This window comes from Oncorhynchus mykiss, chromosome 7 (assembly GCF_057628025.1).
Source record: "Oncorhynchus mykiss isolate SJ-2025 chromosome 7, ASM5762802v1, whole genome shotgun sequence".
Lineage (NCBI taxonomy): Eukaryota > Metazoa > Chordata > Actinopteri > Salmoniformes > Salmonidae > Oncorhynchus > Oncorhynchus mykiss.
Genome location: NC_143028.1, coordinates 78,897,501 through 78,924,329, shown reverse-complemented (window position 1 = coordinate 78,924,329; position 26,829 = coordinate 78,897,501). Strand labels below are relative to the sequence as shown.

Sequence of the window (26,829 nt, the reverse complement as noted above, 5' to 3'; positions counted from 1 at the left end):
ATCCAGTGAAATTGCAGAGCGCCAAATTCAAATACAGAAATACTCATTATTGATAGAAAACATACAAGTATACTACATACGTTTAAAGATTAACTTCTTGTGAATCCAACCACGGTGTCAGATTTCAAAAAGGCTTTATGCGAAAGCATACCTTACGATTATTTGAGAACATCTCCCAGCAGACAATCCATTACAAACAGTAACCAGCCAAGTAGAAGGGTTACACAAGTCAGAAATAGAGATACAATTTATCACTTACCTTTTATGATCTTCATATGGTTGCACTCAGACACATTCATTTACTCAATAAATGTTCATTTTGTTCAATAAAATCTCTTTATATCAAAAACCTCCATTTGTTTGCGTATTTTCTTCAGTAATCCACAGGCTCAAACACAGTCACAACAGGCAGACAAAAAAAATCAAAATTGTATCCACAGACACTATTTTAACAGTTTTGGAAACTTTAGAGTGTTTTCTATCGAAATCCACCAATTATGTATATCCTATCTTCTGTGCCTGAGTAGCAGGCATTTTAATTTGGGCACGCTTTTCATCCAAAATTCAGAATGCTGCCCCCCTACCCTGAGAGAAGATATGTTTGGGGAGTTTCCCACATGCCTTGCTGAACACCACATGTGTTAATTAATTTTTTTCTTTAAGCAATGGATTTTTTTCTGGCCACTCCAGATATTTTCTTATAACCCTGTACTTCTCCACAACTTTGTCCATGACCTGTTTGAAGAGCTCTTTGGTCTTCATGGTGCCGCTTTCTTGGTGGTGCCCCTAGCTTAAGGGGTGTTGCAGACTCTGTGGCCTTTCAGATCAGGTGTATATATACCGAGATCATGTGATACTTAGAATGCACACAGCTGGACTTTATTTAACTAATTAACTGAAGGTAATTGGTTGCACCAGATCTTATTTAGGGGCTTCATAGCAAAGGGGGTGAAAATATATGCACGCACCACTTTTCTGTTTTGAACATTTTGAAATAAATATTTTTGTTCATTTCACTTCACCAATTTGGACTATTTTGTGTATGTCCATTACTTGAAATTCAAATAAAAAATACATTTAATTACAGGTTGTAATGCAACAAAATAGGAAAAAACGTCAAGGAGGATAAATAGTTTTGCTAAGCACTGTATCAACACTGCCTGTATCTGTAGTTGTATTTGTAGCTATGGCAACAATTTCTGTATCTGTAACTATAGCACCACTGCCTTTATATGTAGCTATAGCAACACTCTCTGTATCTGTACCTCACATCTGCTACATATCAATTGATTTTATTCATTGGCTGCCGAGTACAAACAGCTGGGTTCTGTTTAATAACCTCTACTGGATCAAGACCCTAAATCTGTTGTAAACAACAGATTTAGACAAAATAGAATGCCGTTGTAAACAAAGCCAACTTTCCCAGGACAAAGACATATCTTATACGTTCAGATTAACAATCATATAAGCTTTCTAAGTGCATTGTCCACTTTATAGTAGCTATTACAGCAAAGAAATCCCATTCTATTGTTTGAGGATAGTACACAAGAACACAACACTTTTATCACGACAACTGGTTTGTTACATTCACCTCTGAAGGTATATAATGTACTTACATTCAGTAATCATGCTCTGATTTGTCATCCTGAGTGTCCCAGAGATAAAGTGTAGCATAGTTGTTTGATAAAAAACATTTTTAGATCCTAACACGATCCATGCTGCATACTGTGTTTCACATTCAATCCGAATCTTTCAACTTGCAACAAAACAATCTAACGAGCTAAACCTTGTTTCACCTGGTCAAGTTTGGTTTCTGTGCTCGTACACTCTAGAAGGCAGCCACATTTTGTATCATCTTTCTACATTACGTATTGTCTACACAACACTTCAATTAGCCCATGAAGAACAACCATCACCAAGGAAGACCTGAGGCATACAATATATTAGTATAGTCTATGTGTCTTTTTGCCTATTGATCCATGTATTTCATTATAGTGATTGTATTCTCCATACTCACCCCCTGGTATAATAAAGGTTGAATAAAATAAGTAATAGTAAACTTGAGTTAAAAAAAAATATTCAATAGTGGTAGATGACCTGTGGGAGCCAACTTCAGACACAACATTCAAGTCCTCCATCTCCAACTCATCAACACTTCTTCGGGACAGGGGGAAGTATTCGGAAGTCAAGATGAATGAGGTGCCCAAAGTAAACTGCCTGTTACTCAGGCCCAGAAGCTAGGATATGTATATAATTGGTAGTATTGGATAGAAAACACTCTAAAACTGTTAAAATAATGTCTGTGAGTATAACAATACTGATATGTCAGGCAAAAAACCCGAGGACAATCCATCCAGATTTTTTTTCAGCTCACCTCTCATTATAATGGCTTTCAATGGAAATAAAAAAGGAATACCTCCCAGATTGCAGTTCCTAGGGCTTCCACTAGATGTCAACAGTCTTTAGAAAGATTGTTGACAGGTTTATTTGGGGTATAAAAGACTTTATCGAACAAAACAACCATTTATGAGGTGGCTGGGACCCTTTGGATTGCAAACAGAGGAAGATCTTCAAAGGTAATTTATTTATTTTATCGCTATTTCTGACTTTCGTGATGCATCTGCTTGTTTGGAAAATGTTTTTAATGCTGTTGTATGCGGGGCGCTGTCCTCAGATAATCGCATGGTATGCTTTCACCATAGACTTTTTGAAATCTGACAAAACGGCTGGATTAACAAAAAGTTAAGCTTTTAACCGATGAATAACACTTGTAATTTTCATGAATGTACGTATTTTGTATTTTTGAATTTCGTGCTCTGCAATTTCACCGGATGTTGTCGAGGTCGGGCGCTAGCGGTACGCCTTTCCCAAAGAGGTTTTAAAGCTAGGGGGCAGAATTTTCACTTTTGGATAAATAGCGTGCCCAATTTCAACTTCCTGCTACTCATGCCAAGAATGTGAGATATGCATATTATTCATAGATGTGGATAGAAAACACTCTGAAGTTTCTAAAACTGTTTGAATCATGTCTGTGAGTATAACAGAACTTATGTAGCAGGCAAAACCCCGAGGACTAACTGTTCAGAATTATTTTATTTTTTTCCCATCTCCCTTCCCTATTTTGTCTTTGCCATTGGAAACTTAATAGAAATATACTTTCAGTTCCTACATCTTCCACACGATGTCGCCAGTGTTTGGAATATGGCTGAGGTTATTGCTTTGTCTTAGCAGGAAGTAGGCCAACTCGGAACGGGGGACCCTTTTGTGAGTTGCACAAGACGTGTAGAGCAGAGTTTTTTTTCTTTTCGTTCATGTATTGAATACAGATTGCCCAGTCTACAATTTGATCGATTATTAACGTTTAAAAGTACCTAACGTTGTATTACAAAAGTAGGTTGAAATATTTTGGCAAAGTTTATAGGCAACTTTTGAAATATTTTGTAGTGAATTTGCGTTTTTCTAATCTGTTTTTTATGGATCAAACGGGCTTTATAAATGGACATTTTCGATATATATGGACGGAATTAATTGTACAAAAGGACCAATTGTGATGTTTATGGGACATATTGGAGTGCCAACAAAAGAAGCTCGTCAAAGGTAATGCATATTTTATATTTTATTTCAGCATTTTGTGTAGCGCCTGCTACGCTAGCTCTTTTGTTTACTACTGGTTCAGATGCATGCTATCAGATAATAGCGTCTTATGCTTTCGCCGAAAAGCATTTTAAAAATCTGACATGATGAAAGGATTCACAACGAGTGTAGCTTTAATTGAGTATCTTACATGTGTGATTTAATGAAAGTTAGAATTTTATAGCATTTTATTTGAATCTGGCGCTCTGCATTTCCCCTGGCAATTGGCCAGTTGAGACGCTAGCGTCTCCCTATCCTCAAGAGGTTTTAACATGAGAAGCCTACTCAGTTTGCTTTATTATTATTATTTAGCACATTCTGCCAACCCGGATGTCTTAGCCGTGTCTGAATCCTGGATTAGGAAAACCAACAAAAACCCTGAAATTTCCATCCCTAACTTTAACATTTCCCGCCAAGATAGAACTGCCAAAGGGGGCGGTGTTGCAATCTACTGCAAAGATAGCCTGCAGAGTTCTGTATTACTATCCAGGTCTGTTCCAAAACAATTCGAGCTTCTACTTTAAAAATTCACCTTCCCAGAAACAAGTCTCTCACCGTTACCGCTTGCTATAGACCACCCTCTGCCCCCAGCTGTGCCCTCGACACCATATGTGAATTGATTGCCACCCATCTATCCTTTGAGCTCGTGCTGCTAGGTGACCTAAACTGGGACATGCTTAACATCCGGGCCATCGTACAATCTTAGCTTGATGTCCTCAATCTCACACAAATTATCAATAAACCTACCAGGTACAACCTCAAATCCGTAAACACGGGCACCCTCATAGATATCATCCTAACAAACGCACTCTCCAAATACACCTCTGCTGTTTTCAAACAAGATCTTAGCGATCACTGCCTCATTGCCTGCATCCGTAATGGGTCTGCAGTCAAACGACCACCCCTCATCACTGTTAAACGCTCCCTAAAACACTTCTGCGAACAGGCCTTTCTAATCAACCTGGCAGGGTATCTTGGAATGACATTGACCTCATCCCGTCAGTAGAGGATGCATGGTTGTTCTTTAAAAGTTCCTTCCTCACCATCTTAAATAAGCATGCTCCATTCAAAAAAATGTAGAACTACGAATAGATAAGGCTAGCTTTTTCAAACAGAAATTTGCATCCTGAGGTACAAACTCAAAAAGTTCTAGGACACTGTAAAGTCTATGGAGAATAAGAGCACCTCCTCCCAGCTGCCCACTGCTCTGAGGCTAGGAAACACTGTCACTACCGATAAATCCACAATAATTGAGAAGTTCAATAAGCATTTTCTACGGCTGGCCATGCTTTACACCTGGCTACCCCTACCCCGGTCAACAGCCTGGCACTCCCCAAAGAAGCTCGCCCCAAACCTCCCCCACTTCTCCTTCACCCAAATCCAGATAGCTGATGTTCTGAAAGAGCTGCAAAATCTGGACCCCTACAAATCAGCCAGGCTAGGCAATCTGGACCCTCTATTTCTAAAATGATCTGACGATATTATTGCAACCCCTATTACTAGCCTGTTCAACCTCTCTTTTGTATCGTCTGAGATTCCCATAGATTGGAAAGCTGCCGCGGTCATCCCCCTCTTCAAAGTGAGAGACACTCTAGACCCAAACTGCTACAGACCTATATCTATTCTACCCTGCCTTTCTAAGGTCTTTGAAAGCCAAGTTAACAAACAGACTATCGACCATTTTGAATATCACTGTACCTTCTCCACTATGCAATCTGGTTTCAGAGCTGGTCATGGATGCACCTCAGTCTCGCTCAAGGTCCTAAGCGACATCATAACCGCCATCGATAAGAGACATTACTGTACAGCCGTATTCATCGACTTGGCTAAGGCTTTCGATTCTGTCAATCACAACATTCTTATTGGCAGACTCAACAGCCTTGGTTTCTCAAATGATTGCCTCGCTTGGTTCACCAACTACTTCTCCGATAGAGTTGACTATGTCAAATCGGAGGGCCTGTTGTCCAGACCTCTGGCAGTCTCTATGCTGGTGCCACAGGGTTCAATTCTCGGGCTGACTGTCTTCTCTGTATACATCAATGATGTCACTCTCGCTGCTGGTGATTCTTTGATCCACCTCTAAGCAGACGACACCATGCTGTATACATCTGGCCCTTCGTTGGACACTGTGTTAGCTAACCTCCAGATGAGCTTCAATGTCATACAACTCTCCTTCTGTGGACTCCAACTGCTCTTAAATGCAACTAAAAACTAAATGCATGCTCTTCAACCGATCGCTGCCCGCACCTGCCCGCCCTTCCAGCATCACTACTCTGGATGGTGCCGACTTAGAATATGTGGACAACTACAAATACTTAGGTGTATGGTTAGACTGTAAACTCTCTTTCCAGACTCACATTAAACATCTTCAATCCAAAATTAAATATAGAATTGGCTTCCTATTTCACAACAAAGCATCCTCATGAGCAATCTCATGAGGGACACCTGGGAGACTGTATACAAAATGAAAGTATAATTCTGAAACATTGCACACACACTGCTGCCCTCTGGTGGACAACATCTAAATTACACCCAGCTTCTCATGTCAACATATGGCCTTTCTTTTGCATTTCAAAGATGATTAAATAAAAATAGAAAACATGTTTTTTTGTTTGTTTTATCCTTTACCAGATCTAATTTGTTATTCTCTTACATTAATGTCACATCTCCACAAACTACAAAGTGTTTCCTTTGAAATAGTATCAAAAATATGCATATCCTTGCTTCAGGTCCTGAGCTACAGTACTATTCAGTTCAGGCGGTTATATTTGGGTATGTCATATTTGGCTGTCTGAACACTAAAAAACATTCTCTACAGAGAACTGACTGTCCTCTGGAAGAAGATAAACTGGCCACTCACATTTAAAATTAATATCAATGACATCTGTCTGCAAGCAAGACCTCAAGTCCATCAGGCATTTCAAATTGGCTCACCTTTTAAACTGTCTACCAATCATCTGTTGACTGTAATTATTCTTAGAGAATTGGAGAGATATGATCACCCTTAAGCAGGATAACGTAATAACAGGAAATGTAAAACATGTTGTTTGTTTGAGGTTTAAAAATGCTTCTGAAGTTAAGTCATGTATATTCCCTCTCCGGCGCCAGTATGCTTATTATTGCACACATCTGTTACCATCGTTACCATCGTTACGCCTCTATCAGCGCCTCATCAGACTCACCTGGACTCCATCACTTTCCTCATTACCTTCCCTATATCTCTCACTCCCTTTGACTCTTTACCTAGGCGTTATTGACTCTGTTTTATGTCCTTACGATACTCGTGTTTCCTGTATTGTTCCATGTTTGTTTATTTATTAAATATTCACTCCCTGTACTTGCTTCCCAACTCCTTGAGTACACGTTACAAGTTTGTAATCTCCACTTTGACATTTCAGACTTGATTTTCCCTTATGAACAATGTATTATCAACCATTACAAAAATGTCTGTTAATTATAATCCACACAATCACATTTGATGTTGGTGCAGGATTACTTTCCTGCTGTAGCAAACTGGCTCAAATGAAGATCCTATCTCTGTTCTGCCTCTCACATATAGCTATACACAGCCACATCAGACACTGCACCAAGACCTGACCCCCAGGGCAAAATAAATCTAGATTGTCACAAGACCAAAGCCTTGGAGCCCCTGTGCACTCCTGGTCTAAGGGAAATTACATTAAATACAATACATATTACCTCACACTGCCTGGACTGGACAATATATATATACAGATGTAGGATCTGAATTTGAGCCAATTTGCTACAGCAGGAAAATAATCCTGTAGCAACAAGAAATATGACATATTATATATATTATAATTAACTTCAATGTTTTTGTTGGGGTTAATATATTTTTCATTACTGCAAATCAAGTCTTACAGTTTAAAGTGAAAATGATCAACTTTAGAAGCTTTGCATTTCCTTCTGTGCAGGAAAATTCACACCAACAAAAGAGGGATCAAATTAATATCCTAGCGCTCTAGCGCTCACTCACTCATCCCTAGTCTCTAGTCTCTAGTCTCTAGTCTCTAGCGCTCACTCACTCATCCCATTACACCCGCTGGAGCCACGGGCAACTACAAAAGCTCTCCACTGGTGGCGGTCTTCTGTCATCTTCTCCCCCGTGCCCCAGTTCAAATGGACACTCTTGGAAAAGAACGTGCTTCTCTAGAAACTAAAAGGTTATTCGGTTGTCCCTGAAGAACAATTATTTTGGGGGTCAAAAGGGTTCTACTTGGGACCAAAAAGGGTTCTGCTATGAGGACAGACTCCCTTTTGGAGGGGACAGTGTCTTGAAGTTTTTTATTTTACTAGGCAAGTCAGTTAAGAACAAATCATTTTTTTCAATGACAGTCTAGGAACAGTGTTCAGGGGCAGAAGGACAGATTTGTATCTTGTCAGCTCAGAGGATTTGAACTTGCAACCTTCCGGTTACTAGTCCAACGCTCTAACCACTAGGCTTCCTGCCGCCACAAATGTTACTCAACAATGCTTGACATGGATGTCGTCACTTCACACAATGTCTCATCTTCTTCCATTTCATGAATTACCAATCTTCTAAAAACTGGTTGTAGGTTCCACAACATCACGTCATCCTCTCCGGCTGAGAGTATGGCAACCTATTCCCTAGACAGTGCTCTACGTGACGGGCCCTGGTAAAAAAAGTAGTGCACTATTTAGGGAATAGGGTGCCATTTTCATTTAATGATTCTATAGTGGAAGTCCTAACTATCAACAAGAGGAGGAGAGGAATAGCTAACTGTGGCATGGAGGGGTTGGTGACCATGTTAGAAAAGCTACCAGACGACGCCAGAGAAAAGCTACCAGACATGAATTGTGGCCAAGTAGATTGTTTTTCACTAACAACGATGAACAGGCACAGCGTTACATAACCAATGTGTTGTATGTCAGTAGATCGACTATGCATTGGACCATTTCTAGCACTGAACTGTGTGCACATTATCCAACTGCTGTGTAATTCAAAGTGTTGAAACACATGTTCTGCAGATTCAATTATTCAGTGTCCCAGCAGGCTAGTGCCGCTGGCTAGCTTCATTTCCATCCCTGATGGTATTCCATCAGTTTCAGCACATTAATATGTTATCAACACCAACCCTTTACCCATACCTCTAATCATTTAGCCGTACCATCAACCCTTTACCCATACCTCCAACCCTTTACCCATACCTATTATCCCTTTACCCATACCTCCAACCCTTTACCCATACCTCCAACCCTTTACCCATACCTCCAACCCTTTACCCATACCTCCAACCCTTTACCCATACCTCCAACCCTTTACCCATACCTCCAACCCTTTACCCATACCTCCAACCCTTTACCCATACCTCCAACCCTTTACCCATACCACCAAACCTTTACCCATACCTCCAACCCTTTACCCATACCTCCAACCCTTTACCCATACCTCCAACCCTTTACCCATACCTCCAACCCTTTACCCATACCTCCAACCCTTTACCCATACCTCCAATCCTTAACCCATACCTCCAACCCTTTACCCATACCTCCAATTCTACCCATACCTCCAACCCTTTACCCATACCTCCAATCCTTTACCCATACCTCCAATTCTTTACCCATAACTCCAATCCTTTACCCAAACCCTTTACCCATACCTCCAACCCTTTACCCATACCACCAACCCTTTACCCATACCTCCAATCCTTTACCCATACCTCCAATCCTTTACCCATACCTCCAATCCTTTACCCATACCTCCAATCCTTTACCCATACCTCCAACCCTTTACCCATACCTCCAACCCTTTACCCATACCTCCAACCCTTTACCCATACCTCCAACCCTTTACCCATACCTCCAATCCTTTACCCATACATCCAATCCTTTACCCATACCTCCAATTCTACCCATACCTCCAACCCTTTACCCAAACCCTTTACCCATACCTCCAATCCTTTACCCATACCTCCAATCCTTTACCCAAACCCTTTACCCATACCTCCAATTCTACCCATACCTCCAACCCTTTACCCAAACCCTTTACCCATACCTCCAATCCTTTACCCATACCTCCAATCCTTTACCCACACCTCCAATCCTTTACCCATACCTCCAACCCTTTACCCATACCTCCAACCCTTTACCCATACCTCCAATCCTTTACCCATACCTCCAACCCTTTACCCATACCTCCAATCCTTTACCCATACCTCCAATCCTTTACCCAAACCCTTTACCCATACCTCCAATTCTACCCATACCTCCAATCCTTTACCCATACCTCCAATCCTTTACCCATACCACCAATCCTTTACCCATACCTCCAATCCTTTACCTAAACCACCAATCCTTTACCCATACCTCCAATCCTTTACCTAAACCCTTTACCCATACCTCCAATTCTACCCATACCTCTAATCTGTTACTCATACAAAAACCCTTTACCCATACCTCCAACCCTTTACCCATACCTCCAATTCTACCCATACCTCCAATCCTTTACCCATACCTCCAATTCTACCCATACTTCCAATCCTTTACCCAGACAACCAACCCTTTACCCAGACAACCAACCCTTTACCCAAACCCTTCACCCATACCTCCAATCCTTTACCCATACCACCAATAATTTACCCATACCTCTGGTCCTTTACCCTGTTACGCACTCCTCTGAGAAGAGGGAACGCAACACCCTGCTACAACTCAACTCCCTGTGGAGTGAAAGAGGTATGGGACTGTAGGTGCGAGTAAGGATGACAAAGGCAGAGAATTTACCATTTACCGGGAATGTATTATTTCCTTCACATGGTAAATTTAGGGAAAAGGGGCTGGACGGAACCAAAACAAAGAAAGTAAATGTCAAAGCCCCCTTTCCTACCTTACTTGCCTACCACTGCTAACCTAGCACCCCCTGGTGCTCTAACCAACATACAGGGGGTGGTCCGACACCAGGTCTTACCTAGTGTGCCTAGACAGTGACCGGCTTCAAAAATACTTCACAACAATTATACAGACCAATAATGAAAACACAGGACATATCAATCATCTCTCTCAGCAACAACCACAGAACATAACCATCAGCTCTATCTGAAACACAACCAAACCATGATATCAACCTCATCAATCTTCTGAGCAACAGAACACTGGCTTATATAGCTGGAGAAGGCGTTTGCAATGGGATACAGCTGTATCCCCTGATGAGAGGGCGGGGTCAGATCGCCAATCATCAATGTGGCTGACCAATCAGCTGCTTGTGGGGAATTTCAGGAAGCCATTTCCTGAAACACACACATACAAACAAAACCACAACACAGAAACTCGGGAATGTAACAACCCAGATGACCAATCCTTTACCCATACCTCAATTAATTTACCCATACCTCCAATCCTTTACCCATACCTCAATTAATTTACCCATATCTCAAATCCTTTAACCCATACCTCCAATCCTTTACCCATACCACCAATATTTTCCCCATACCAGCAACCCTTTCCCCATACCACCAGTCTTTTCACCATACCGCCAATCCTTTCCCCATACCACCAATCCTTTACCCATACCACCAATCCTTTACCCATACCACCAATCCTTTACCCATACCACCAATCCTTTACCCATACCACCAATCCTTTACCCATACCACCAATCCTTTACCAATACCACCAATCTATTACCCATACCAATAGTGTATAGAGATAAATGGTAATGTCGTCTTTTTGTAGACCCTAACTCTGCCATGGTTTGTTTGACAAACCATATGGAGGAAATCAGTGGCGTTTTTGTAGGGTTCTTGGATAAACCCTGAAAGATAAGTTCTGTAATAAAAGCAGGCTTCAACAGGTTTTATTATTCATAAAGGTCATGTTAACTGACTGATATTATCTCATCGGAACAAAACATATAAGATCACCATAGTCTGTGTCAACCACAGACATTATTTTCGCAGTTTATTCAAAACGCTTTTTATTTTGTTGCGATACAATCTTTACATAGGGATGGCTGAACGAACCAGAGGTAACTCATTGCCGGGTTTTAGCACTATAAACTGGCGAGCTCTATTAGCGGCTCGAGTCCAACAATCAAGTTTCTGTGTGGCTCGACTCCAACAATCAAGGTTCTGCGTGGCTCGACTTCAACAATCAAGGTTCTGCGTGGCTCGACTTCAACAATCAAGATTCTGTGTGGCTCAACTCCAACAATCAAGGTTCTGTGTGGCTCGACTTCACCAATCAAGATTCTGTGTGGCTCGACTCCAACAATCAAGATTCTGTGTGGCTCGACTTCAACAATCAAGGTTCTGTGTGGCTCGACTTCAACAATCAAGGTTCTGTGTGGCTCGACTTCACCAATCAAGGTTCTGTGTGGCTCGACTTCACCAATCAAGGTTCTGTGTGGCTCGACTTCAACAATCAAGGTTCTGTGTGGCTCGACTTCAACAATCAAGGTTCTGTGTGGCTCGACTCCAACAATCAAGATTCTGTGTGGCTCGACTTCACCAATCAAGGTTCTGTGTGGCTCGACTTCAACAATCAAGGTTCTGTGTGGCTCGACTTCAACAATCAAGGTTCTGTGTGGCTCGACTCCAACAATCAAGGTTCTGTGTGATCGACTGATTAAGTCAGGGGAAAGCCTGCCAAGAAAGCTAATTCTTACCTTGAGATATTCTCATGAAGAATTATTGGACATATTTCATTTTACCCTGAAATGTGTCCCGCAGATCTAGTACAGCACTTTAATGATGTTGTGTAAAATGTTTCTTATGTTTTTAAATTATGCATTAAATTAGCGCCCGTAGAATATCCCCAAGCTTCTTTGACCTTTAATTGAAAACCTAACGCCACTACATTGTAAGTGAAAGCTCACCTAAGACTGCAGCATTTAAGAATTCATATTCCTTGACTAGAGGCGAAGAAGAAAACATTATAAACTGATGAGAGAAAACCGACTTGCTAATTCTGCTAGAATCTATTGTGTAGGCTACAAAGGTTTTACCCAATAAATTACTGGGAGTTTACATGTATAGAGTGAGCAAATCTCTTTATTTATTTTTTTATAGGCTACAGCGTTGACATCATTAAAAGAAACAAACAGTTCGACTTCTAAAGGATTTGTTGGTACAGATATGCGTACTGTAGTGTCGGGCAGAGTGATGTTTACTGTAGTGTCAGGCAGAGTGATGTTTACAGTAGTGTCAGGCATTGTGATGTTTACTGTAGTGTCAGGCAGAGTGATGTTTACTGTAGTGTCAGGCAGAGTGATGTTTACTGTAGTGTAGGGCAGAGTGATGTTTACTGTAGTGTCAGGCATAGTGATGTTTACTGTAGTGTCGGGCAGAGTGACACATACTGTAGTGTCAGGCAGAGTGATGTTTACTGTAGTGTCAGGCAGAGTGAAGTTTACTGTAGTGTCAGGCAGAGTGATGTTTACTGTAGTTTCGGGCAGAGTGATGTTTACTGTAGTGTCAGGCAGAGTGAATCATACTGTAGTGTCAGGCAGAGTGATGTTTACTGTAGTGTCGGGCAGAGTGATGTTTACTGTAGTGTCGAGCAGAGTGATGTTTACTGTAGTGTCAGGCAGAGTGATGTTTACTGTAGTGTCAGGCATTGTGATGTTTACTGTCGTGTCAGTCAGAGTGATGTTTCCTGTAGTGTCAGGCAGAGTGACGTTTACAGTAGTGTCAGGCAGAGTGACACATAGTTTAGTGTCAGGCAGAGTGATGTTTACTGTAGTGTCAGGCAGAGTGACGTTTTTCAGTAGTGTCAGGCAGAGTGACACATAGTGTAGTGTCAGGCAGAGTGATGTTTACAGTAGTGTCGGGCAGAGTGATGTGTACTGTAGTGTCAGGCATAGTGATGTTTACTGTAGTGTCAGGCAGAGTGATTTATACTGTAGTGTCAGGCAGAGTGATGTTTACTGTAGTGTCAGGCAGAGTGATGTTTACTGTAGCGTCAGGCAGAGTGACGTTTACAGTAGTGTCAGGCAGAGTGACACATAGTTTAGTGTCAGGCAGAGTGATGTTTACTGTAGTGTCATGCAGAGTGACGTTTACAGTAGTGTCAGGCAGAGTCACACATATGGTAGTGTCAGGCAGAGTGACGTTTACAGTAGTGTCAGGCAGAGTGATGTTTACAGTAGTGTCGGGCAGAGTGATGTGTACTGTAGTTTCAGGCATGGTGATGTTTACTGTAGTGACAGGCAGAGTGATTTATACTGTAGTGTCAGGCAGAGTGATGTTTACTGTAGTGTTGGGCAGAGTGATGTTTACTGTAGTGTCAGGCAGAGTGAATCATACTGTAGTGTCAGGCAGAGTGATGTTTACTGTAGTGTCAGGCAGAGTGACACATACTGTAGTGTCAGGCAGAGTGATGTTTACTGTAGTGTCAGGCAGAGTGACACATACTGTAGTGTCAGGCAGAGTGATGTTAACTGTAGTGTCAGGCAGAGTGTCACACACTGTAGTGTCACGCAGAGTGATGTTTACTGTAATTTCAGGCAGAGTGTCACATACTGTAGTGTCAGGCAGAGTGTCACATACTGTAGTGTCAGGCAGAGTGACACATACTGTAGTTTCAGGCAGAGTGACACATATTGTAGTTTCAGGCAGAGTGACACATGGTTTAGTGTCAGGCAGAGTGATGTTTACTGTAGTGTCAGGCAGAGTGTCACATACTGTAGTGTCAGGCAGAGTGACACATACTGTAGTTTCAGGCAGAGTGACACATACTGTAGTTTCAGGCAGAGTGACACATACTGTAGTTTCGGGCAGACTGAAGTTTACTGTAATGTCGGGCATAGTGATGTTTACTGTCGTGTCAGTCAGAGTGATGTTTACTGTAGCGTCAGGCAGAGTGACGTTTACAGTAGTGTCAGGCAGAGTGACACATAGTTTAGTGTCAGGCAGAGTGATGTTTACTGTAGTGTCAGGCAGAGTGACGTTTACAGTAGTGTCAGGCAGAGTCACACATATGGTAGTGTCAGGCAGAGTGACGTTTACAGTAGTGTCAGGCAGAGTGATGTTTACAGTAGTGTCGGGCAGAGTGATGTGTACTGTAGTTTCAGGCATGGTGATGTTTACTGTAGTGACAGGCAGAGTGATTTATACTGTAGTGTCAGGCAGAGTGATGTTTACTGTAGTGTTGGGCAGAGTGATGTTTACTGTAGTGTCAGGCAGAGTGAATCATACTGTAGTGTCAGGCAGAGTGATGTTTACTGTAGTGTCAGGCAGAGTGACACATACTGTAGTGTCAGGCAGAGTGATGTTTACTGTAGTGTCAGGCAGAGTGACACATACTGTAGTGTCAGGCAGAGTGATGTTAACTGTAGTGTCAGGCAGAGTGTCACATACTGTAGTGTCAGGCAGAGTGATGTTTACTGTAATTTCAGGCAGAGTGTCACATACTGTAGTGTCAGGCAGAGTGTCACATACTGTAGTGTCAGGCAGAGTGACACATACTGTAGTTTCAGGCACAGTGACACATATTGTAGTTTCAGGCAGAGTGACACATGGTTTAGTGTCAGGCAGAGTGATGTTTACTGTAGTGTCAGGCAGAGTGACGTTTACAGTAGTGTCAGGCAGAGTGACACATAGTGTAGTGTCAGGCAGAGTGATGTTTACTGTAGTGTCAGGCAGAGTGACACATACTGTAGTGTCAGGCAGAGTGATGTTAACTGTAGTGTCAGGCAGAGTGTCACACACTGTAGTGTCACGCAGAGTGATGTTTACTGTAATGTCAGGCAGAGTGTCACATACTGTAGTGTCAGGCAGAGTGACACATACTGTAGTTTCAGGCAGAGTGACACATACTGTAGTTTCAGGCAGAGTGACACATGGTTTAGTGTCAGGCAGAGTGATGTTTACTGTAGTGTCAGGCAGAGTGACGTTTACAGTAGTGTCAGGCAGAGTGACACATGGTTTAGTGTCAGGCAGAGTGATATTTACTGTAGTGTCAGGCAGAGTGACGTTTACAGTAGTGTCAGGTAGAGTGACACATAGTGTAGTGTCAGGCAGAGTGACGTTTACAGTAGTGTCAGGCAGAGTGACACATAGTGTAGTGTCAGGCAGAGTGACACATATGGTAGTGTCAGGTAGAGTGACGTTTACAGTAGTGTCAGGCAGAGTGATGTTTACAGTAGTGTCGGGCAGAGTGATGTGTACTGTAGTGTCAGGCATAGTGATGTTTACTGTAGTGTCAGGCAGAGTGAATCATACTGTAGTGTCAGGCAGAGTGATGTTTACTGTAGTGTAGGGCAGAGTGATGTTTACTGTAGTGTCAGGCAGAGTAAATCATACTGTAGTGTCAGGCAGAGTGATGTTTACTGTAGTGTAGGGCAGAGTGATGTTTACTGTAGTGTTGGGCAGAGGGATGTTTACTGTAGTGTCAGGCAGAGTGATGTTTACTGTGTTGTCAGGCAGAGTGATGTTAACTGTAGTGTCAGGCAGAGTGACACATACTGTAGTGTCAGGTAGAGTGACACATACTGTAGTGTCAGGCAGAGTGACACATACTGTAGTGTCAGGCAGAGTGATGTTTACTGTAGTGTCAGGCAGAGTGACACATACTGTAGTGTCAGGCAGAGTGATGTTAACTGTAGTGTCAGGCAGAGTGATGTTTACTGTAGTGTCAGGCAGAGTGACACATACTGTAGTGTCAGGCAGAGTGACACATACTGTAGTGTCAGGCAGAGTGATGTTTACTGTAGTGTCAGGCAGAGTGACACATACTGTAGTGTCAGGCAGAGTGACACATACTGTAGTGTCAGGTAGAGTGACACATACTGTAGTGTCAGGCAGAGTGACACATACTGTAGTGTCAGGCAGAGTGATGTTTACTGTAGTGTCAGGCAGAGTGACACATACTGTAGTGTCAGGCAGAGTGATGTTAACTGTAGTGTCAGGCAGAGTGATGTTTACTGTAGTGTCAGGCAGAGTGACACATACTGTAGTGTCAGGCAGAGTGACACATACTGTAGTGTCAGGCAGAGTGATGTTTACTGTAGTGTCAGGCAGAGTGACACATACTGTAGTGTCAGGCAGAGTGACACATACTGTAGTGTCAGGTAGAGTGACACATACTGTAGTGTCAGGCAGAGTGACACATACTGTAGTGTCAGGCAGAGTGATGTTTACAGTAGTGTCGGGCAGAGTGATGTGTACTGTAGTGTCAGGCAGAGTGATGTTTACTGTAGCGTCAGGCAGAGTGACGTTTACAGTAGTGTCAGGCAGAGTGACACATAGTTTAGTGTCAGGCAGAGTGATGTTTACTGTAGTGTCATGCAGAGTGACGTTTACAGTAGTGTCAGGCAGAGTCACACATATGGTAGTGTCAGGCAGAGTGACGTTTACAGTAGTGTCAGGCAGAGTGATGTTTACAGTAGTGTCGGGCAGAGTGATGTGTACTGTAGTTTCAGGCATGGTGATGTTTACTGTAGTGACAGGCAGAGTGATTTATACTGTAGTGTCAGGCAGAGTGATGTTTACTGTAGTGTTGGGCAGAGTGATGTTTACTGTAGTGTCAGGCAGAGTGAATCATACTGTAGTGTCAGGCAGAGTGATGTTTACTGTAGTGTCAGGCAGAGTGACACATACTGTAGTGTCAGGCAGAGTGATGTTTACTGTAGTGTCAGGCAGAGTGACACATACTGTAGTGTCAGGCAGAGTGATGTTAACTGTAGTGTCAGGCAGAGTGTCACACACTGTAGTGTCACGCAGAGTGATGTTTACTGTAATTTCAGGCAGAGTGTCACATACTGTAGTGTCAGGCAGAGTGTCACATACTGTAGTGTCAGGCAGAGTGACACATACTGTAGTTTCAGGCAGAGTGACACATATTGTAGTTTCAGGCAGAGTGACACATGGTTTAGTGTCAGGCAGAGTGATGTTTACTGTAGTGTCAGGCAGAGTGTCACATACTGTAGTGTCAGGCAGAGTGACACATACTGTAGTTTCAGGCAGAGTGACACATACTGTAGTTTCAGGCAGAGTGACACATACCGTAGTTTCGGGCAGACTGAAGTTTACTGTAATGTCGGGCATAGTGATGTTTACTGTCGTGTCAGTCAGAGTGATGTTTACTGTAGCGTCAGGCAGAGTGACGTTTACAGTAGTGTCAGGCAGAGTGACACATAGTTTAGTGTCAGGCAGAGTGATGTTTACTGTAGTGTCAGGCAGAGTGACGTTTACAGTAGTGTCAGGCAGAGTCACACATATGGTAGTGTCAGGCAGAGTGACGTTTACAGTAGTGTCAGGCAGAGTGATGTTTACAGTAGTGTCGGGCAGAGTGATGTGTACTGTAGTTTCAGGCATGGTGATGTTTACTGTAGTGACAGGCAGAGTGATTTATACTGTAGTGTCAGGCAGAGTGATGTTTACTGTAGTGTTGGGCAGAGTGATGTTTACTGTAGTGTCAGGCAGAGTGAATCATACTGTAGTGTCAGGCAGAGTGATGTTTACTGTAGTGTCAGGCAGAGTGACACATACTGTAGTGTCAGGCAGAGTGATGTTTACTGTAGTGTCAGGCAGAGTGACACATACTGTAGTGTCAGGCAGAGTGATGTTAACTGTAGTGTCAGGCAGAGTGTCACATACTGTAGTGTCAGGCAGAGTGATGTTTACTGTAATTTCAGGCAGAGTGTCACATACTGTAGTGTCAGGCAGAGTGTCACATACTGTAGTGTCAGGCAGAGTGACACATACTGTAGTTTCAGGCAGAGTGACACATATTGTAGTTTCAGGCAGAGTGACACATGGTTTAGTGTCAGGCAGAGTGATGTTTACTGTAGTGTCAGGCAGAGTGACGTTTACAGTAGTGTCAGGCAGAGTGACACATAGTGTAGTGTCAGGCAGAGTGATGTTTACTGTAGTGTCAGGCAGAGTGACACATACTGTAGTGTCAGGCAGAGTGATGTTAACTGTAGTGTCAGGCAGAGTGTCACACACTGTAGTGTCACGCAGAGTGATGTTTACTGTAATGTCAGGCAGAGTGTCACATACTGTAGTGTCAGGCAGAGTGACACATACTGTAGTTTCAGGCAGAGTGACACATACTGTAGTTTCAGGCAGAGTGACACATGGTTTAGTGTCAGGCAGAGTGATGTTTACTGTAGTGTCAGGCAGAGTGACGTTTACAGTAGTGTCAGGCAGAGTGACACATGGTTTAGTGTCAGGCAGAGTGATATTTACTGTAGTGTCAGGCAGAGTGACGTTTACAGTAGTGTCAGGTAGAGTGACACATAGTGTAGTGTCAGGCAGAGTGACGTTTACAGTAGTGTCAGGCAGAGTGACACATAGTGTAGTGTCAGGCAGAGTGACACATATGGTAGTGTCAGGTAGAGTGACGTTTACAGTAGTGTCAGGCAGAGTGATGTTTACAGTAGTGTCGGGCAGAGTGATGTGTACTGTAGTGTCAGGCATAGTGATGTTTACTGTAGTGTCAGGCAGAGTGAATCATACTGTAGTGTCAGGCAGAGTGATGTTTACTGTAGTGTAGGGCAGAGTGATGTTTACTGTAGTGTCAGGCAGAGTAAATCATACTGTAGTGTCAGGCAGAGTGATGTTTACTGTAGTGTAGGGCAGAGTGATGTTTACTGTAGTGTTGGGCAGAGGGATGTTTACTGTAGTGTCAGGCAGAGTGATGTTTACTGTGTTGTCAGGCAGAGTGATGTTAACTGTAGTGTCAGGCAGAGTGACACATACTGTAGTGTCAGGTAGAGTGACACATACTGTAGTGTCAGGCAGAGTGACACATACTGTAGTGTCAGGCAGAGTGATGTTTACTGTAGTGTCAGGCAGAGTGACACATACTGTAGTGTCAGGCAGAGTGATGTTAACTGTAGTGTCAGGCAGAGTGATGTTTACTGTAGTGTCAGGCAGAGTGACACATACTGTAGTGTCAGGCAGAGTGACACATACTGTAGTGTCAGGCAGAGTGACACATACTGTAGTGTCAGGCAGAGTGATGTTTACTGTAGTGTCAGGCAGAGTGACACATACTGTAGTGTCAGGCAGAGTGACACATACTGTAGTGTCAGGTAGAGTGACACATACTGTAGTGTCAGGCAGAGTGACACATACTGTAGTGTCAGGCGGAGTGATGTTTACTGTAGTGTCAGGCAGAGTGACACATACTGTAGTGTCAGGCAGAGTGATGTTAACTGTAGTGTCAGGCAGAGTGACACATACTGTAGTGTCAGGCAGAGTGATGTTTACTGCAGTGTCAGGCAGAGTGACGTTTACTGTAGTGTCAGGCAGAGTCACACATATGGTAGTGTCAGGCAGAGTGACGTTTACAGTAGTGTCAGGCAGAGTGACACATAGTGTAGTGTCAGGCAGAGTGACGTTTACAGTAGTGTCAGGCAGAGTGACACATAGTGTAGTGTCAGGCAGAGTGACACATATGGTAGTGTCAGGCAGAGTGACGTTTACAGTAGTGTCAGGCAGAGTGATGTTTACAGTAGTGTCGGGCAGAGTGATGTGTACTGTAGTGTCAGGCATAGTGATGTTTACAGTAGTGTCGGGCAGAGTGATGTGTACTGTAGTGTCAGGCATAGTGATGTTTACTGTAGTGACAGGCAGAGTGATTTATATTGTAGTGTCAGGCAGAGTGATGTTTACTGTAGTGTTGGGCAGAGTGATGTTTACTGTAGTGTCAGGCAGAGTGAATCATACTGTAGTGTCAGGCAGAGTGATGTTTACTGTAGTGTCAGGCAGAGTGACACATACTGTAGTGTCAGGCACAGTGATGTTTACTGTAGTGTCAGGCAGAGTGACACATACTGTAGTGTCAGGCAGAGTGACACATACTGTAGTGTCAGGCAGAGTGATGTTTACTGTAGTGTCAGGCAGAGTGACACATACTGTAGTGTCAGGCAGAGTGATGTTAACTGTAGTGTCAGGCAGAGTGACACATACTGTAGTGTCAGGCAGAGTGATGTTTACTGCAGTGTCAGGCAGAGTGACGTTTACAGTAGTGTCAGGCAGAGTCACACATATGGTAGTGTCAGGCAGAGTGACGTTTACAGTAGTGTCAGGCAGAGTGACACATGTTTTAGTGTCAGGCAGAGTGATGTTTACTGTAGTGTCAGGCAGAGTGACGTTTACAGTAGTGTCAGGCAGAGTGACACATAGTGTAGTGTCAGGCAGAGTGACGTTTACAGTAGTGTCAGGCAGAGTGACACATAGTGTAGTGTCAGGCAGAGTGACACATATGGTAGTGTCAGGCAGAGTGACGTTTACAGTAGTGTCAGGCAGAGTGATGTTTACAGTAGTGTCGGGCAGAGTGATGTGTACTGTAGTGTCAGGCATAGTGATGTTTACTGTAGTGTCAGGCAGAGTGAATCATACTGTAGTGTCAGGCAGAGTGATGTTTACTGTAGTGTAGGGCAGAGTGATGTTTACTGTAGTGTCAGGCAGAGTGAATCATACTGTAGTGTCAGGCAGAGTGATGTTTACTGTAGTGTAGGGCAGAGTGATGTTTACTGTAGTGTTGGGCAGAGTGATGTTTACTGTAGTGTCAGGCAGAGTGATGTTTACTGTGTTGTCAGGCAGAGTTATGTTAACTGTAGTGTCAGGCAGAGTGACACATACTGTAGTGTCAGGCAGAGTGATGTTTACTGCAGTGTCAGGCAGAGTGACACACACTGTAGTGTCACTCAGAGTGATGTTTACTGTAGTGTAGGGCAGAGTGTCACATACTGTAGTGTCAGGCAGAGTGACACATACTGTAGTGTCAGGCAGAGTGACACATACTGTAGTGTCGGGCAGACTGAAGTTTACTGTAATGTCGGGCAATCCCACAGTATCATATTGATGCAGAGAATCTGATGTTTCACTTATAAAATGTATGCCAAACAACAACCAATGATTGCAATGTTAAACAAACCATACACCTCTACGCACAACGATGACTTTCTGTTGAACATTTTACCAGAACACATTTACTTGAACAACAGTGCAGCTTGCTAAGTATGGTAACAGAATGATGCAACCAAAAAGTACAAACCCTCATTATGTTATCAAACTATGCATCTGCTTTATACTTCAAGAATGTAAAAACATTATTTGGAAATTGTTAGAATTGGTACTTGTTTGTGGAGTTGGATGTTTGTTTGTTTTTTTTTTACTTTGAAATCATATTTTTTTTTGTTTGACATACGTTATAAAGTGAAAAATTGGAGTCTCAGGATAACACGCTTAATGTGGAACTGCTCTTATGTGTGTCCATTATTTTCTATCGTTTACAATATTTGAAAGACCATCTTGTACAATGGATCATGGACAGATTATTTTCAAGATTATTCTCTATACCTCATACTTGTTAATAAGGTAATTTATACATGAAACGACAGTGTATTACGAGCAGTTGTAATAATACTCGAACCACATCTTCAAAGACGTCTTTCCCATCCAACCAAGAACTTCACAACAACGCATGGGCAATACATGTATTTTCTAATAATGGATTCTGTGATTTATGTACACCGTTGTGTGCGTATTTGTGCGAGCATACATTTGTGTGTGTGTGTGTGTGTGTGTGTGTGTGTGTGTGCGTGCGTGCGTGCGTGCGTGCGTGTGTGTGTGTGTGTGAGACGTATCTCTCTTTTTCCGTGTATTTCTGTGTGTGCGGGCTTGCATGCAAAATATAGCAAACATGCATGATTGCACGGTCGGCAATAGCTTGCATAAAGCTGCAACAGAATTAGGTAACCTCCTACGCTCAATGAACGGTGTATGGTACATTAGGTTTTCCCTGGTTGCCTACACAAGCGTAACCATTAGGGATTCCTGATATCGATTTGTATTATCCATTTCTCGCAATCAAAGCCCCCCCCCCCTCTCTCTAATATAATATTTACAACAAATTAATTTGAACAATGATATTGTAGTCATAGACATACAGTTGATATATTGGTGTAGTAGACTGGGATACACATAAAAGCCCATCCTGTGATTTAAGCTGAACAATTAAATGTGTGTTGCAGGCTTTGGGCATTAAGTCATTTTACAAACGCATATTTGATTTTTCCGTGGAGAGAAAGAGAGAGGGTGAGCGAGAGAGAGAGAGAGAGAGAAGGCGTCATTCCCTCCGTAGCGCTCAGGGGGAGATACTTGTATGTCTCCTCTCCATCCTCTCCTTCCAAGTGAGGGATTTCTAAGGGATCAACAACGAAAGAAAGACTACTTTCATCAGAGAGAAGTCGCTGCATTCTTAGCCAAACGGGAGTCTCGAAGAAGTTCGTTGTTTGCGTGAAGAGGAGGATGTCACAGACACCAGCTGAACATGTTCAGAACGCAATTCCGTTATCATCATGCGCCTCAAGATGTGTGCTCCTGTGATGGACTGCTTGTGAAATAAACGTCAACTTTTCGGAGTTCTATATCTTGAAGATTTCCCGAGTTGTCCGTTTGTTTTAAAACAATTTATTAGCGTTTAGATATTCTTTGTGGAAAGTAGCCTATGACATCAGCGCACGGTGGGAGTTCAGTGGTGATTCACGCTTTAAACCGTGGAATATCAACACCACGTATTCGTGCGCATTTAATGCGTATTTAAATACATTTAATGAGTTATGATTAGTATCCATTACATTTTTGTTTCTACAAAGTATTAGTCGGTTAGTGTTCTTTATTGAATGTCGACCCACTGTCTTCAAACCTGGAATGGGTGTCCGAGCAACAAGCGATTGTGTGAACCGTACACTGCTATTGGGAAGTCGTGCGCACATTTAGGAGGAGTAACGCATTGGCAAACCCGTCGGTAGCCTATAGCGGAATAATATGCGCACCATTCTCACCTGCGCATTTTCTTCTTACAAATAAGCACACATTAACTTACTTTGGACGATGCCTCACCTTTATTTCATTGAAGTATTATAAAAAAAAGTACCTCGGTGCGTCCGGTCTTTTTTCTAAATCGAAGTCGGAGGAGGCATAAGGGGAAAGAGCGAGAGAGAGACCATGGCCAAGCTAAGGAATGGTGGTGTGGTTCTAGAACTGAAGAAACCCTACTTTACGTGGCAAGTATTATGTGTGATGAAAGCTCTATTTGACCTTACGGCATCGCAGGAAATTTACGCGCCGCATTCCATAAGAATGGAGGGAGACCTGACCCTTGGCGGCCTCTTCCCTGTGCACGCCCGTGGGATCCCGGGAGAGCCGTGTGGGGATATCAAGAAAGAGAACGGGATCCATCGTCTCGAAGCTATGATGTATGCCTTGGACCAAATCAACAGTGATGACGATCTTCTTCCCAATGTCACCCTAGGTGCCCGGGTGCTCGATACGTGTTCGAGGGACACCTATGCTCTGGAGAAGTCTCTGACTTTTGTGCAGGCACTCATACAAAAAGACACGTCGGATGTGAGGTGTACTAACGGTGAACCACCAGTGTTCGTCAAGCCAGAAAAAGTTGTGGGAGTGATAGGAGCTTCAGCGAGTTCTGTGTCGATCATGGTGGCGAACATATTACGTCTGTTTCAGGTAAGACAAGCTTATTAACACGGTGTAGTTTCTGTCTATATTATTCAGTTATTAGTGACACAAACACACCGAGTGAATGATACCTTCTCATAACTATTTCAGATTCCATTAATGGCCTTAATTTACACCCGAGATACATATACATGTTTAGAAATCGATTTCAGCCCACTGATGCTGGTATGTGTCCTCTCCCCCAAGTGTTTGATGCATTTGTGATGCTGTTGTATGCTTGAAAGGCTACAGTGTACCACAGCCTGTAAAGTTGTATAATGCTAGTACGCATATACGTTTTTATTTCAACTTGTGAGACACCAAGTTCAGGTTTAAAGACTCAGCTCAGTTCTTAAAATCGGTATCTGTACTGCGAGATACCCGGCCACAGTAAAAACGGTTGAACTTCAATAGCATTGCATGGTGCTGAAAGGACTACTTCCTGTATCACTATACGGTACCGCATTGCTTCAGTAGTGCATGGTTTTGAAAGAACAGCTTCGTACTGCGACCGCACCGCTCTACTGCTCTCGCATTCAGGCCTCGTTCAGTAGTAGGGCACAGCATTGTGGAACGTTCATAGAGCGTGGTGCTGAAGGACAGCTCCATGCCGCCACCGCACTGCTATTCGCTCACTGCTTTCGCATTCTGGCCTTGTTCAGTAGGGCACAACAGTATGTATTCACCTCACGGAATACACCCCCAATATCCCTGCCAATAACTACCTTCAGAGTTCTGGGCCTATTCAACTCTGAACCGCAGTAGTAGGGCAACTGTAGTTAGGACCTACCTGCACCAATCGCCGTTGTGGTCATAGCAACCGCAAATGTCATATTACCGCAGATCAATTGGGTTTTCCCACCTTCTTATTATATTAGCAGCCAATGGTTATCTCTGATCGATTAGGACACACACTTTGTCCCAGATTTACACACACAGGACTGGACATAGGAATACAGACGTGGAAATATCGTTAACATTTTAACAGGAAATCATTATTTGTCAGCCAGCATATCCATATGGGCATTTCACACAGGCCTATAGGGTTTACAATAGATATGGGGACATTAAAACTGTAATGGGAAATGATCAGATGTCTGCCAGTATATCCCCATGGATCATAGTTTTCGGTTGGAGATATGTGCAGAGAATATCACTTTAATCATTGCTTGTCTGATAGAAAAGGTATCGACACAGCTGTTCTCTACCTAGCTAATGTATTTAAATGTCCCAGTTGGCAGTCCAAACCTGCACCAGAACACAAACCCATTACACCACTAGTACCCATGCACTGTGCTTACAGCAATGTGTCTCAGATGAGGCTCTGTGGGTGTGTCTCAGATGAGGCTCTGTGGGTGTGTCTCAGATGAGGCTCTGTGGGTGTGTCTCAGATGAGGCTCTGTGGGTGTGTGTCTCAGATGAGGCTCTGTGGGTGTGTCTTAGATGAGGCTCTGTGGGTGTGTCTCAGATGAGGCTCTGTGGGTGTGTGTCTCAGATGAGGCTCTGTGGGTGTGTCTCAGATGATGCTCTGTGGGTGTGTCTCAGATGAGGCTCTGTGGGTGTGTCTCAGATGAGGCTCTGTGGGTGTGTCTCAGATGAGGCTCTGTGGGTGTGTCTTAGATGAGGCTCTGTGGGTGTGTATCTCAGATGAGGCTCTGTGGGTGTGTGTCTCAGATGAGGCTCTGTGGGTGTGTGTCTCAGATGAGGCTCTGTGGGTGTTTCTCAGATGACAGCCGCGTCAGGTCAAAAGTAACGCACTGTATAGCGAATACGGTAATCTTAGGGACTCACACCCTACTCTGTCAACAGAATGCTAAGAGGCCATGGATTGTTGTCCCAGTTAACTCCATGTTGTCCCGGTTAACTCCATGTTGTCCCGGTTATCTCCATGTTGTCCCGGTTAACTCCATGTTGTCCCGGTTAATTCCATGTTGTCCCGGTTAACTCCATGTTGTCCGGGTTTACTTGGCTCATCGTGATCTAGAGACTCCTTGTGGCAGGCTGGGCGCCTGGAGGCTGATCTCGGTCATCAGTTGAATAGTGTTTCCTCTGACACATTGGTGCGAAATGACTTCTGTGTTAAGCAGACAGGTGTTAAGAAGCGCGCTTAGGCGGGTCATGTTTCGGGACGACACATTACTCGACCTTCGCCTCCCGAGCTCGTTGGGGACTTGCAGTGATGAGACAAGATCGAAATTGGGGAGAAAAAGTGGGTAAACCCCCCCCACCAAAAAAAAAGCAATTACTTCGGGCTTCATGCAACTTCACTTAAAGCCCGAAATATTATACACCAGTTTTATAATCTTAACTAATTTAAATATATAGCTCCTTAATATAGCCGTCATCACATGTGCGTGTCATGTGACTTTGCTTACAGTTGAAGTCGGAAGTTTACATACCCTTAGGTTGGAGTCATTAAAACTTGTTTTTTTCAACCACTCCACAAATGTCATGTTAACAAACTATAGTTTTGGCAAGTCGATTAGGACATCTACTTTGTGAATGACACAAGTCATTTTTACAATAATTGTTTGCAGACAGATTATTTCACCTATAATTCACTGTACCACAATTCCAGTGGGTCAGAAGTTTACATAGACTAAGTTGACTGTGACTTTAAACAGCTTGGAAAATTCCAGAAAATTATGTCAGGGCTTTAGGAGCTTCTGATAGGATGATTGACTTAATTTAAGTCAATTGGAGGTGTACCTGTGGATGTATTTGAAGGCCTACCTTCAAACTC

The 26,829-nt window shown here is 43.1% G+C and overlaps 1 protein-coding gene across 4 annotated transcripts in view; it reads left to right on the top strand.

Annotated features, from left to right (window-relative positions):
* Positions 1 to 3,458: 3,458 nt before the first annotated feature.
* Positions 3,459 to 26,829, top strand: part of grm7 (glutamate metabotropic receptor 7) — a 397,328-nt gene continuing 373,957 nt past the window's right edge. For 3 of the 4 annotated variants that reach the window (XM_036984246.2, XM_036984247.2, XM_090242040.1), the window contains exon 1: positions 22,648 to 24,095. In XM_036984246.2, the coding sequence (XP_036840141.2) occupies positions 23,574 to 24,095 (522 nt within the window). In that variant the 5' untranslated portion in view covers positions 22,648 to 23,573. Of the gene's footprint in view, positions 3,598 to 22,647; positions 24,096 to 26,829 lie in introns of those variants that run through there. The other variant, XM_090242041.1, reaches the window with a different exon arrangement.